The sequence below is a fragment of the Brassica oleracea genome, chromosome C4, assembly GCF_000695525.1.
Source record: "Brassica oleracea var. oleracea cultivar TO1000 chromosome C4, BOL, whole genome shotgun sequence".
Taxonomy (NCBI): Eukaryota; Viridiplantae; Streptophyta; class Magnoliopsida; order Brassicales; family Brassicaceae; genus Brassica; species Brassica oleracea.
The window spans coordinates 36,976,066-36,990,483 of NC_027751.1; the positions used below are offsets into that span (position 1 = coordinate 36,976,066).

The 14,418-nt window shown below is 32.1% G+C and overlaps 2 protein-coding genes across 2 annotated transcripts; both read right to left on the reverse strand.

The window, feature by feature from the left end:
• Positions 1–2,157: 2,157 nt before the first annotated feature.
• LOC106339792 (uncharacterized protein At5g39865) lies at positions 2,158–3,962 on the reverse strand. Its single transcript, XM_013778665.1, has one exon. It carries the CDS (start codon positions 3,570–3,572, stop codon positions 2,304–2,306), a length of 1,269 nt encoding a protein of 422 aa, XP_013634119.1. The 5' UTR covers positions 3,573–3,962; the 3' UTR covers positions 2,158–2,303.
• A 5,644-nt stretch (positions 3,963–9,606) lies between these two features.
• On the reverse strand, positions 9,607–11,153 carry LOC106340653. The gene is made up of 2 exons (XM_013779498.1): positions 10,745–11,153; positions 9,607–10,445 (listed from the first exon to the last, which is right to left on the reverse strand). The coding sequence occupies exons 1-2, from the start codon at positions 11,102–11,104 to the stop codon at positions 9,864–9,866; spliced, it is 942 nt and encodes a 313-aa protein (XP_013634952.1). The 5' UTR covers positions 11,105–11,153; the 3' UTR covers positions 9,607–9,863.
• Between the last annotated feature and the right edge of the window lie 3,265 nt (positions 11,154–14,418).

Genomic DNA, 14,418 nt, shown 5'->3' on the forward strand with positions numbered 1-14,418 from the left:
GGGACACTGCTTCTCTCAGTCACATTGCTTCTCTCAATCAAAATCTCCAACTTACAGTTGTATCAACAAAGAGTTACATCACGAATCTCCTTTAGAAGCCCATCAAGAACTGACGAAATGAAATATCAAAGAGGGTTTGTTGTTTACACGACTCACAAAACCTAAAGCACATTGATAGATGCGATGCTAGGAGTTTTGAAAAATTCACAGTCTAGAGAACCCAGTGAATGCATTTACTAAAATACCTTACATGGAGATCGGTTCGTCGAAGATAAGCTCCAGAGGGTGTTCGGAACGGCGTAATTGGGGTTCCAAAGAGTTGACTAAAGTCGATGGAGATCGATTGACGAACTTCGATTGCGGTTAGCCATTGGAAAGGAACGAGATCATCCTTTGAGTCCATCTTCTTTGATATGAACAACACCAACGCACTCATGAGCTGCGAGCGAGCGAGTGAGTGCTCATGAGTAGATGATCGAATCTCAGAGCTCAATGAACTAACACAAATCCCAATGACTCATACAAAAAAAGTCATTGGGCCCAGATTCAAGTTTTTTTGCAAACCCCATATTTGATATATTTATCATATACAAATATGACAAGTTTGTTAATGTTATAAATCTTGAGTTGAATTCATTTGTTATTGTTTCTATGATTCATAAATTCAAATTCAAGTCGTGTATTATTGAATTATATGTATTTATTAATAACTTTGATTTTATAATGGTTTTTGTTGAATTTGAAGAGATTCTGTTGATAAAAATACATAGACTTAAAGCTGAATGAAAATTTCAAATAGTAACTAAAATCTATATGTTAAATTTTGAAATCCAATTAAATTTACTGATTTCCAAAAAAATCTGTTGACCAAAAAAACTAAAATCAGTAATTTTTCTTTGGATTTGTAAATTTATATAAAATTTTAAAATCAGTTAAATATATAAATGGATAGGTTTTTACAGTGTTAGCTCTCTACTTTTTTCAGAATCAGAAACTAAGCTAACTACTATTTGAAGCTAGTCTAATGTTTATATTTCAACACGCTGCTTAAGACTATTTGGTGAATAAAAGTAAAAGCAGAGCTTTAAATCAATAATTATCTAGATGTTTGACAACTTGATTCATCGCTTTATCTGCTTGGAATTAATTAATTAACCGATAATGGATGGAACATGCTTAAAGAGAAAATTGATGTTGACCCATGTTCAATTTCTAGTGTTTTGTTTGATTCACACACCACTTTCCTCGGAGGTCAGATTTTATTAGCTGATTTCTCCTCTCCACCAACCCTACAGTCTCAACTTGCCTTAATTTGCAATCTAGTCTAAGTTCATGAACTATGGAGTGTGAACAAATATCAATTTACAATCTAGTCAATGTTACATGAACTATGGAGAGTGAGCAAATATTAATTTACAGTCTAGTCAAATAAAGATGTAAAATTATAACATTAATGAGATCAACACAAAATTATTCTCTCTTTTTTACCAAAAAAGCACAAAATTATTCTGCTGAATACCTCCATAGGTTTCAGAAATGTTAATTTTGACCAAAAACATACACTAAAACTTTGTCTAAAATCATTTTCACATAAGGTTTGTTTGTTTTGATTTATTTTGTTTCACTTGTTTCCTTTCCTTAAACCAATTCAGATATGCATTCACTTATGTATTGCATCTTAATTTATTTGAAATACATAAACGTTATGAAAAAACAACTTCCATGAAATAAAAAGTAAGAAGTAAATAGATATATATATATATATATATATATATATATATATATTTATGAGATCAGCAGAAAAGCAAGAGATGAGATACTATTTAATACTCCGTAGGTTTCAGAAATATTAATTTTGACCCAAAACCAACATTAAAAATAATTAATACTTAAACTTCTTCTAAACACTAATCATTTTCTTTACTTGATAGAAAAGATTGCTTGTTTTGTTTCATTTGTTTCATTTCCTAAAACCAATTCAAATATTGATCATAATTCATATGAAATACTTAAATCATGAGAAGACCAATTCCCACGAACAAAATTGAAGAATGTATATTTTTTGTTTGATTTTGGTTATGCTTTGGAATAATAACAACAACCCATCCCCAAAATTAATCAAAAGTATATGCACTTTATTTTTAACCTAAAGTCTCTTTTCACTATCAATCAGAACACCGCTGTACAACAACAATACATTCTCCAGCTCCAGCACCAAAAGTCCCACAAAAAGGAATTTTAATAACCCCAAAGTAAAAAAAAAAAAGAAAAGAGTTGAATTTGATTTGTCTGTTCAAAAGGACTTAATCACAACAAATAGGACATCTGATCAACCCATTCTCATTACAATCTGGACATCTTTGGAACCCATACTCTGTTTCTTCTGTTCTTTCTTCCTTTTCATCTTCATCTTCACCTTCACTGTCATAGTATATTTTACAGCTTCCTGAACACGTCTCACACGGCACAAACCGAACATCACCACAAGCCTCACATTCAATCCCACAACCCGTTAACCCATCCTCGACTCTTTCGCAACCATCTACAACCTTTTCAAGCGTTCCATTTTCATTTAACTTCTTTATCTCTTCCACTCCTCCGAGATACTTGCTCCCCAAGAAAACTCTAGGTAGGGTTATTCCAACGCCATTGTTGAACTCGTCCCTCAACAACTCCTTCAGCTCATCTTTGAAACCCGAATGCATCGACACATCGCGCTCGTCGAGACGAATCCCTAAGCTCTTTAGAATCACCCTGACATTGCAACCGTCTTCGTATGTCTTCCGTATACCTCTAAGACTTGTGAAGTAAACTATCACCTTCTCTGGCTTTCTTCTACAATCTGCATCTTCTTCTTCTTCTTCATCTGAAGACCCGGATGATATCGGATCCACATTAGGGATCCGGATGTGAAAAGGATGATCATCTGGGAGTTCTTGAAGCGATTTCCTGAAAGTGGACACGATCTCAGGATGATCCAAATCATGAAACCTTGACTTAGGTCGATCTAAGGGAGCAGGAACATCATCATCATCATCTTCATCACAAGGTTGAACACGGACAACATCAAAGGAGAAGCTTCTCAAATGATCAGGTGGTCGCAAAGGACTCGCGTCTTCAAGACCTTCCATCAACTCCCACGTATTGATCGTCTCCGGCTCACCGGGAGGCGTCACAATCGGAGTTTTAGGCGGCAACAACTTGGGGATTCTCTCGTTCATCATACTCGACCAAACCTTGGCTTCCATAAGATTAGACTGCAACTTCTCCGTTTCTTTAACCTCGAGATCATCCTGATGAAACCCACCACCGGGGATTAGCTCCTTCTCATCGGAGACGACTCGCTTTTCTCTGATGCCTTCCAAGTGTTTGTCAATAAGACTGAAAGGACATTCGCAGAGAGTGAGAGATCCGACGGTGGAGGATGTGAGAGCCACCGTGTGATGGCTATCTCCGGTGTGTTGCGCCGGATGATGAACGTGCATTGAATAGCTTCGGGGCACAACCACCGGAGATAATCCTCCTCGACAATCACTGCAACGCCTTTTATGCTTGGAGCTTGCACAGCCCATTGTAATGATCAAAATCGATCGAAAAAAAAACAGAGCAAAAGGGAGAGAACGAAAACAGAGGAAACAGATAAAGGTTTGATTTTTTTTTGGAGCGAGATTGACGCAAGGATTAGATTTTGAGACAAAAGGGTTTGCTAAATTCGATGAGATGTCACAAACTTTGGCGAGATTTGTGAAAAGAAACGACAGTTGAGAAAATGCGATCTAGAAAAAGACGAAAGAAAGAGAAAGCAGAGCTTTTTTTATTTCTTTTTCTATTTTTCCTATGAAACCGACAGATCGTTTTTCTTTTGAATTTCGACAAATATGTGAAACAGAGACGATTCGTGAATCAAAGAAGAATCTCCATGATCATCATCATCCCCTTCATTTTCCACCTTTCTCTCTTCGTTGGACGATGTGGTTGTATTGTCCCACTTTCTTTCTTAATCTTAGTTATAGAGAGAGAGAATCGTATGGTACGAAAGCAAAAAAATTGTGCATTTAAGACATTTTTAATTGTTTTTTTGGAAGATTCATTTTTTTGAATTGACTCTTGCTTTGGTGATAATTTTATTAACTTGTTCTGTTTTAAGTCAAACTTTTATATACTTAATTTAGGATATATTATAATTGAAAATAAAAGAAATTAGGAAATGTATTTATTTTACTTTCAACCCTTCTTTGAATTCTTTCTTTCTAGTTTTTCCGCGACCTCGCCAAACGGGTCACATGTATGTTTTAGAACTTTAAGGCTTTAATTGGGGATCTCATATTGAAGAAAAAATATATGGTGAACTTTTTGTTTTTCAAACTTTATACTAGTTATGTTAAAATTTTAGTCAAATTATTAAGGGGTAGGTCTCATTTTTTCCCTCTAAACTCCTCACTGAGGAATGAATTTATAAAAACAAAATTTCCTCACCAATTTTGGTGAGGAACCAAATGAACAAAAAATTATATTCTTTTTCTCAATTCTTCAGATGAAATTTTATTTTTAATTTTATTCATTTTTTTCCATTTTTTTAGTGGTCACCGGTTGAAGCCTAAGTTTTTTTGTCAAAAGCAATTTTCCATTTTTTATGTTTAAATTATATTTGATTAAGCTATTTAAATGTCAGTGAATTAACATAGAACTAGATTAAGATTTTCGCCTTGCGCGGAATGAGTATTATATATCTAATTTTTTTATGTATTATATGTTTTACATATTATGAAATAATAAATATATATTGAATAATTAAACGTAGTAACTATTACATATATAATTAAATTTGTGCAAACATATAAATCAATTTTATTAATCCAAACAATATTTTTTTCTATTTGATAGGATATATAATTAAATTTAAATAATATCCATCTATTAACAATTGACGAATAATCATATCTAATAGAATTATAGATCATAGGATGATTTAATTGGTGATCTAACTAGTTTTTTTTTAAAAAAAATAAGAAAATACTTTTTTGTTACATTTTGTAAACAATACATCATTAATTATTTAGCTTACCACAATTCAACCAATAATAAAATAGTAAGTACAATATCAATGATAATATAATATTAGTTGTTAATACATTTTACGTAGAAAATTGAAAACGAACAAAAAGCTTTTTCTAAAATTTCAAATATAAAAAAAGAGTTTTAAATAGTAAATGTTTTCAAGCAAGTCAATATATTAAAATCAAAATCATTTTACATCAAAATACAAGGTCAATCGGGAATGAGAACCATTACAACAATATATAGAAATTGAAATATAAACAAAAATGTGAAATATAACCAAGAATTAAATAGTAAATTATATATTTATTACAACAACATATATATAGAATCACCAAAGTTTGTATGGATGGAAGATGTTTTCTCTTTTGACTTATTTACTCATTGCTCATTGTATTTAGGGTAAGCTTAACAAAACTAACTTATTCAAAATAACTACTAATAGATACTAAATAAATGTTTCCCATGTTTGTTTTGTAATTGAATGTGCATTTAGATGCATCTAGATTTATATTCAGATTTTGAATCTATAGATGTATTTAGATGTTGCATGTAAAAGGTTATTTTAAATAGACTAGTCTACTGCAGAAGGAAGCGTCAGCCATGTCTGCGGGACCATATTCCTCTGTCTTTGCTGGTGTGTAATCTGCTGAATGGTCTTTCATCTCTACTCGCTCTTCTAGTTTGTCATACCCCATGCATTCTGCGGGTTTCTTCTCAGTGCTGCCTACTGGTAGTTTGGTTTTATTTCTTTATGGTACTGTCTCCTCTTGGTTTTATTTCTCTATGCTCTGTAACAGTCTTGCTTTGCATTTTTAGTTAGCAAAAAAAAAAAAAAAACAGTCTTGCTTTGTTTTAGAAGGTGAGCTATGAACTCTTGAATTCAATGAAATCCAGTGTTAAAAAAAATAGACTAGGTGGGTGTGTGCTAATTCGCGGATAAAATAAGTTTTAAAGCTTAATACATATAATATTTAGTATGTTTTTGACACATTATAATATATTTTTATTCAATAGTGAATACCAATTTTATTTGTTATATATTTTCTAAATAAACAGAATTATATCTTTTGTTATTTTAATTATTTTATTACTTTACAAAAATATAAATATGACCTTTGTAATATTTTATTAGATTTTTTATCAACAACTATAGTAAAAATAGTTAATGTATGCTGCAATTTAATTTTCTATAGTCTGATTATATTGTATGTAATTTTGATTTCCAATTTTCATTAATTTAATATTAACTAACATTTATACATCTCAATAATATTTTTCTAAAATAATATATACGATAACACAAATAATATTTTCTAAAAATTACTATGTAGCCCATTAACCATATGAATTATTTAATGTTAAACATGCAAAAATTGATACAAATAAACAAAAGTTTTTTGAATTTTAAGTTACATATTTTTGCATTACAAATATCTAAATTTTCAGTGCGTAGATTTTAAATCTAGCCACTCTTTCTTTTTCTTTTTGCTAACAAACACATCTTTTTTCGTCGCTCGATAATAAATTACGTAAGTGCTTTACATGGAGCCGTCTTTCAATTCATTGGGTCTAGAGAATTAATTCAAATCATGAAGGATGAATAGGATTCGAAATCACAAGATGACTACTGCTTTTCTTTGACAATATTGGTAACGTTTTATAAAAAATTGAGACTGGGATATGCCTTATTTTAAAAATAAGTCAAGACCTGATTTGACTGGAAATCACAATATTGGTAACGTTTTATAAAAATTGTCAAGTCAAGACCTGATTTTCCAAAAAAAAAAGAGTCAAGACCTGATTTGACTACGTGAAAGATACTTTCTTAACGTTCACTCCTTCAACTGATTTTAATTTGTTATTTAAGCTATACGCATTTGATCTGAAATTAACACAACAGTTGCGCATTATTCACTAGCACAGAGAGATTAACACAACAGTGTTTAACTGGAAATGAATTTTAGTAATTGTATGCGTAGATTTAAGAAAAGCACGTACTACAGGAAACCTATAACGAATTGCAGAATTGATAAACAGATTTTGCTAGATTGTGAAAGGAAAATGAAAACTACGAATGTAAAAACTAAAAAATGTCGCATGGTGTGGATCCCGAAATAAATATGTTAACGAAGGTCGTGAGTTAGTTGAATTTTGCATTAATCATTTCCTTTTGTGGTTGACATGTCTTATCACTTGTTCTATGGTAAGATTTCTATCTTAGAGCATGATTATTGGAAGGTTTTTAGGATGAAGTTTTTAGCGAAATATAAGAATCCGTCTCTTAACTTTTAATTAAAAAAACTAAGGACCGGTTCTTATATAACAGTTTTAAGAGCCGATTCTTAACATTTTTAGTTAAAAGTTAAGAGACGGGTTCTTATATTCCTATAAAAACTCCACTCTAAGAACTCCAATAATCATGCTCTAACTTCGAAATGATGCACCCAATCGCCATATAAGCAAATGATATGTCCAGCCGCTATATATATTTTTTTTATCAACCCCAGCCGCTATATATTCAGCAGTAGCCAATTAAATATGTCATCGTGAAAAAATATTTTTCCAAATCATGCATGATTATAGCCAATTACATATTTTTCCAACTCAACATTAAAAAGTCGTTTGTTTTCAAAAAAGACCTTCAAATTTAAACAAATAAACAACAAAATGTTACCCAAAAGACAATTTATATTTCGGATGCATTTCCTAAATAGAAATTTAAGTCCACCCCAAAACATAATTAAAGAAATAAAATGAACCCCACTTTCCGTAAGAGTAGAGAGACATGAAAAAATTTGTGAATAGTGCTGTCATATGGTCGTCTAATTAGATTTACCCAATTGGATTCTTTCAATTTTGGATAGTAATAGGTGTTTCATATTGGATGCGGTTAGGGTCTTCTGACTGTGGTATTTAGTGTTGTCGCCTGGCCTTTGTGGCGTCTTCTCTTCTAGCGGACTTGTCTTCGGTAAAGTTTTGATGCTCGACCTTTGGGCTTCAAGTTGTATTGTTATGTGTGGTGCTTCGGTGAGACGAGGTTGTGCTGTTCTTTGGTGTTTAACTGACAAGTTTCTCTGGATTTCTTGGTAAGAAACTGTGGAGTTTAGCTTAATCGCGTTCGGTCTTTGGGTAATCTAATTGTCAACCGTTTTTTCATCATCTGCTCGGGTGAAGATTCACTTTCTCGTGGCTTTTAAGTTGAATCTTGTTCTTGAGTGGTGGATGCTCGTGGTTCTTTGTAGAGCTCTTCTCTCACCTCTAATAATTTAGACCGTCAATGCCTTCTTGCTTATTTTGGCTTCTCTTATCGTCTAGCATCACATCCTTATTGTATTTTGGTCCAGAAAGTCTTATTAATCTTGTTCTCTCCCTCGCTTATGTTTATTTAGTTTCTTTCTAGGGTCTATCTATCTTTGGCTTTGGGATAGTGTTCATGTCGCCGACTATTTGGCTCCGGAAAGGTGTGTGTATCTTTGTCGGTTTGGGTATGTCTCGACTGTATTTCAACTGTGTTAATATAATTTTTAGATGACAAAAAAGAACTATTCAGAATTCTAGATGAAAATGGCTAATTTAGAGAATAAATGCAAGTAAGGAACGCACGTGGATCAAGACAGAGATTGGCCAGGTTAATTATTACTTCATGTGGGCTTAAGTGGTTTTGCCATCAATCATGCAAATGGCTCCTTGGACCCTCCTCTCAAAGTTCTTAATTCAATTGCAATTTATGGAGAACAACACCAAATTAACATAATAGACGAATATTGTTGAGTGGTGTTTTATGATATTCTAATCTATTCCGACAACATATAGGACCAAGCTTAAGATAGTAAATATACCAAATAACTTGATTGCATACAAAGAAAACAAAAATATGGTTGATTTACATGCATACCTTATTCTATAAATTCTTATGAATATACAAGTTAGTAAGCACCAAGCACAACTTAATTAATCAACATTCCACACCAACAATTGCATCGCTGCCGATATTCATACATCGTGGCGAGGACGAATGGCATAGCTAAACATTACAGAGGGATAACAACCACTACTGTCTTTCCAATCCTGTCATGCATTTTTGTAGTCTTAGGATGAATCCTCAAGAAAGAATTGGAGACATAATCATCAGTTAGCATGCTCCTCTTCATACTCCCATTCTTCCTCACTGAACACCTCCATTGCATTTGCATATCATTAACTACTAGTCGCAACTCCTTGTTAGGACAATCATGACCTTTGAAGCAATTTCCATCACATTGGAAACAAAAATGATCATGCCTTCTTTTTGCATCTAACTCAGCATTTGTGAATCTTCGTTAAGGTCTCTGATCAATATTCTCCTTGGATTGACCAGTTTCCGCGACGACCAGTGGTTGAGATTTCCCTCGATAACCACTAACCTTAGTCTCTTTGGTCTCGAGAATCAGATTTCGAATTTTAACCCACCACTCTACAAAAAAAACAATTGTTTACAACCGTAAAACGACTTCAGTGTGATTTTATGTTTTATGTTTCACTGCATCAATGCTAAAGCAACGAGAATGAGAAGGTACACTTTATTGATAAGAAAAAATCGATTACAAAAAAATAAAGATCACTATCTCATGTCGATCGGATCTATGACCTTATTTTAGTCACCATCTAGCAGCTTATATCGCTATGGTCATTATATACAAAAGAAATTTAAGAAAAAAAAGTAAACATATATATGTCATATCTATAAACTAAGTCTTCCATCTTCAGTATTATTCAACGACAAAAATTTGGAAAAAGATAGAGAGACCTCGGTTTTCTTTCTTCTAGTCCAACTCATCGGACGCCTCAGCCCTCAACCTTTCTGCTGTTTTATTACGAGACTGCTCAACACCTCCTTTCTTTTTCTCTACCTTACCATACTTGGTCTGATGATTTTTGTCAGCATTTTCACTACTTTTTCTTTTGTTTTTGCTGCTTTTATCATCATTACTTCCTCCTTTAGATTTAGCAGAGCCATGACGCCCTTCTTTACCTCCACGCTTCTTCTTCTTTGATTCTCCGTTGTTGTTTTTCTTATTATCGCTCTTCTTGTCAGAATTTTTATCACTTTTTGTGGAAGATTTTGTTTGAACCAATATTCTCGGTCCAACAGAATTTTCTTCCTTGCTCTCTTTCTTTGTTTCAGATGCCATGCTAATTTCGTCTGCTTGCTTTGCGATTTGAGTAATTACTTTAACCCATTTTAAGATCCCATCTTTTATTTCTTTTTGTTGTTTTGTGGTTAGTTTTAATGTTCCGTTTATCTCTGTTTTGTTATTCTGCCTGCCGGTAATCTTCTCACCAATAGATTGCAACATTTTGACGGTTTCCATGGCTTCTGTTTTCTCCTTCTGTAGCTTATTCACCTAAGTAAAACCAAAGGACCCAGAAAGTATGTTAGGCCATAACTTCTAGGACAAGTCATATGGTTTTTATGTTTTTCTCTTTCGATTTTTTAGGGTTTCTATATTTGTGATTTGTATTCAACAAGAATTAACTTTCTTTTTATTTCGAATTCGATTCGGCGTAGGGTGAAAAACCAATAATAATAAAATTTAGTCTTAGACTGGCACGTCGGTTTTAATTTACGCATAAACCCAAATAAATTGTATAGACCTTTCTCGGTTTTATGGACACAACAAATGCAAAATATTTGATCACTTACCATTCCTCCTTTAGATCCATTTTCATCGGAACCTAGAGCTGATATGGCTTGGAAAAGGCTACCTGCCTTAGCCTTCATGTGAGACTCATGATCCATAGAGACCGAGCATACGCACTTGGAAAATGCATTAACTTTTTCGAAGAAGTGCCTAAACTTCTCTGTCTTGGCGCATTCTTTTTCCAGGTCGGCCACGAAAGTAGACACAATCTTAACAGTATAAGGCTCGACATCACCCACACTTATTGGATCTCCGGTCTGTGGTAAAGCAAGTTTAATTTTTACGTGAGCTGAAGCTACATTGAAGAAGGTTACGGTTGCAAGAAGGATCGTAAAACATAGCAAATTCTGAAATCTTGACATTGTATGAGATTTAGATTTTTTTTTTTTTTTTTTGAAAAAGGGCTTCTTGATATTTAGATTTTTGTTTAATCTCTGAAAAACTCAAGATTTCTTATATAGAAATATGAAAGTACTCTATCTTTAGAATCACGGAAATAAGGGATTAATTGAAGATAAATTGGTGGATAGAGAGGCAAAAAGAAATAGTAAAGAACCTAAGAGCACGCAACAGCGAGGAACTTTCACTGGAGATTTAAAACAAAAAGTAATGCTAAATAACTAAAAACTTATTTTTTAAGAGTTAATTAGCGTCCATATACTCAAAAACACCTTATATTTGCACTCTACCTCTCATAAACAAAAAAAAATAGTTTCAGTTCCCATTTTGTCCTTGCCGATTTAATCCAATAGCTTTATGTAGATGTGTAAGGTGTGTTAAGCCTTTTGTGAGAAAAATATTCTTTTTTTAGCCTTCTTTCATTATCTCTTCTACCTCTTTATCATCTTGTTCTATTCTTCTTTTTTTTCCTCTCACAAACACGATTCTCATATATATTTTATTTTTCTAAACTTTACTTTATAATTATTATTTCAGTTTCTTTCATTACGAATTCAACTCACTTTGTATTTTAACTATTTCCAACACAAACACCAATCGATATGTCAAAACACTATCTTTATGTTGGAACCAAGTTTCATAAAATTCTATTTTAAAAGTGTTCTTTTGGGCAGCTATGGAGACTAGATCCTCTTTCAAACGAATAGAAATTCATGTGCAAAAGGGAAATGCCTCCAAACAAATTTATCTAGACATCAAAAAGTTAAGATAAATAAAATGTTCAAAAATATTTATTATTAATTTTTATATAATTTATTAGATGATAAATATTTTGATAATTGATTTTTCAGTTTATACATTAGTTTCACATATGATTTTTAGCCGATAAGTTAGTTGATACGTGGTTTTGACTTGATACATTTTTTCGCGAAATGATTTGTTATATGATACATGTTACATTACATGTTATGTTATGTTATGTTATGTTATACATAGTTTCAGAACAAATAAATGATACATAGTTTCATAACAAATAAATGATAAATGGTCGGAATGATCTTACAAAAGACTTGTCACTAATTGATGTAATTGGTTGTGTATCTTATAAATGGTTTGATAAGTGAGTTAATATTTTAATTGAGAAATAGTTTATTATCTGATAAATAATTTGTTACTTAGTACATGTTTTGTTAGTTGATAAATAGTTTGGTATTGAAAGTTGATACATTGTTGTATGATGTTACCAAAAACTTGTTGTTAATTGATGCATTGTTTGTATAGCTCATTAATGATTTTGTAAATTGTTTGTCGGCTTGTACATTATTTAAAAGTTAATTTGGTAGCTGAAAAATATGCTGATAATAATCTTTTATCCGGTAACTGATTCATTATCTCTGTAGTAACTGATCTTTTTTTTATTTGTTATCTTTGTAGTTAAAAGATTCGTCTGGTCTATGTTTGTGCTCATCTTTGGACTCCCATTTGGTTCATAAACTTGTCAGAAAATAACCGTAAGTAGTGGATACATGTATGTTATCAAAATATTATTTTGATAACATACATGTATCCGGTCCGGCTAGCGAACCGAAATTTTTTTGGATCATGGATCATTATGGTTCGACCGGATCTGAACCGGGTTCGATCAGGTTTATTTAGATTAAACTAAATTTAATGATATTTTATAAATAATATGTATATTTTTTTTAAAAAAAAATAGATCATATCAAATAAAATGTTTAAATAGCCATAATGTGTAGAAAATAAATAAATATCAAAATATAAAGTATGAATTACCATATAGTGTAACGACAGTTATAGTTACCATCATAACCATGTCATACAGTGTTTATAATCAAGTATAAACTATGAATATAGATAGACATAATTCTTAGAACAATGAATATAATAATGGCTATGTGTAAATTGTATTTCAGTAAACCGAGATTGTGTATTTTAAAATGAAACCGGCTTTGAAATTGAATTATTACAAAGCATTTGGTGTAATGCATTAATTGTTTTGATGTTGATATGAAATATGACAAATTTTTAAACTTAGATATAACGAAAGTGGTCGAATAATTTATTGGCAATGGTCAATACAATTTTCCTAAGAAGTTTAATGCATTTATTAGGGATGCTGAGAGGATAAGTGATGATGACGCCTCAGCTTAGCGATGCTGAGAGGAGAAGTGACGATGACGCCTCGGCGTGATACAAAATGTTACGACTTAAACAATGTTCTTCGATTAATAAAATTGTTATAAAATAATGATAACGTGTATCTTTATTCATAACATAGATGACATAGAAAATCTTTATATAAAAGATTACAAATCATAATATGTTGATCATGAACACTCCCCATTAGATACCATAACCGTTTAGAGCTTGTAATGTGCTTTAATGTTGCCTCATTAAAACCTTACCAGGAAAACCCAATTGGAACAAAACCATGACAAAGGACAAAGAGTACAACACACATTACTCCCCTTGATTTGGACATTACTGAAGGTCCCTTGGACCTCTCCAATTTTCTGCAATCCGTGGGTGATGAAGATCTTGGAAGAATATGCTTCGTCCTCGAACATGATAGTTGGTTTTTCTTTACCATCGGTCATGCCATAATCTGATCGAACATATTGAGTCATCGACCTCAAATACACACACATGAAATCTTGGATGATGTTGCTGTGATATACGTGTACCATCATGTGTAAAACATAACCTGTCCACTACAAGAAAAAGGAGCTATTGTTACGATTTTTTGAGACTAGATTTCTTAGTCACATATTTGTGACATAACATACACTGATTTGTAACTGATCTATTATGTCAAAAAAAGAGTAGCTATTTAGTCACAATATTGTGACCGGTTATATCGTAACCAAATTATGTCGCATTTAGTGACATAAATATGACAAAAATAAATGAGACAAAAAATGTGACATAATTGTAACTATGTTTATTGTTACCATAGCGACAACTATGTGACTAAAGGCTATGACTCCGTTTATGAAGATATATAAACTAAATGTTCGTGATGGATGCATTGAAAAGGATAACAAATAAAAAATGTCGTAACTTTTCAAGCGCAAAATTATTTGGGTGATCTTGCAAGGTTTATTTATGTAGCTCAAGTTTTAACAATGGTTTATCCTGAGTTTTAAAAAGAAACCATTGTTTATCATTTTTCGGTTGAATATGAAAATTTTCTATACACTAAACACTAAATTTAAATGTACATACAAAACAATTAATTTGATCTTCTTAAAATTTA

Bases quoted from the DNA above. Each gene is read 5' to 3' on its own strand.
- LOC106339792 (XM_013778665.1), bottom strand. From the start codon at position 3,572: ATGGGCTGTGCAAGCTCCAAGCATAAAAGGCGTTGCAGTGATTGTCGA.
- LOC106340653 (XM_013779498.1), bottom strand. From the start codon at position 11,104: ATGTCAAGATTTCAGAATTTGCTATGTTTTACGATCCTTCTTGCAACC. The intron at 10,446-10,744 runs GTAAGTGATCAA...GGTTTTACTTAG, and splicing joins ATGGATCTAAAGGAGGAATG to GTGAATAAGCTACAGAAGGA.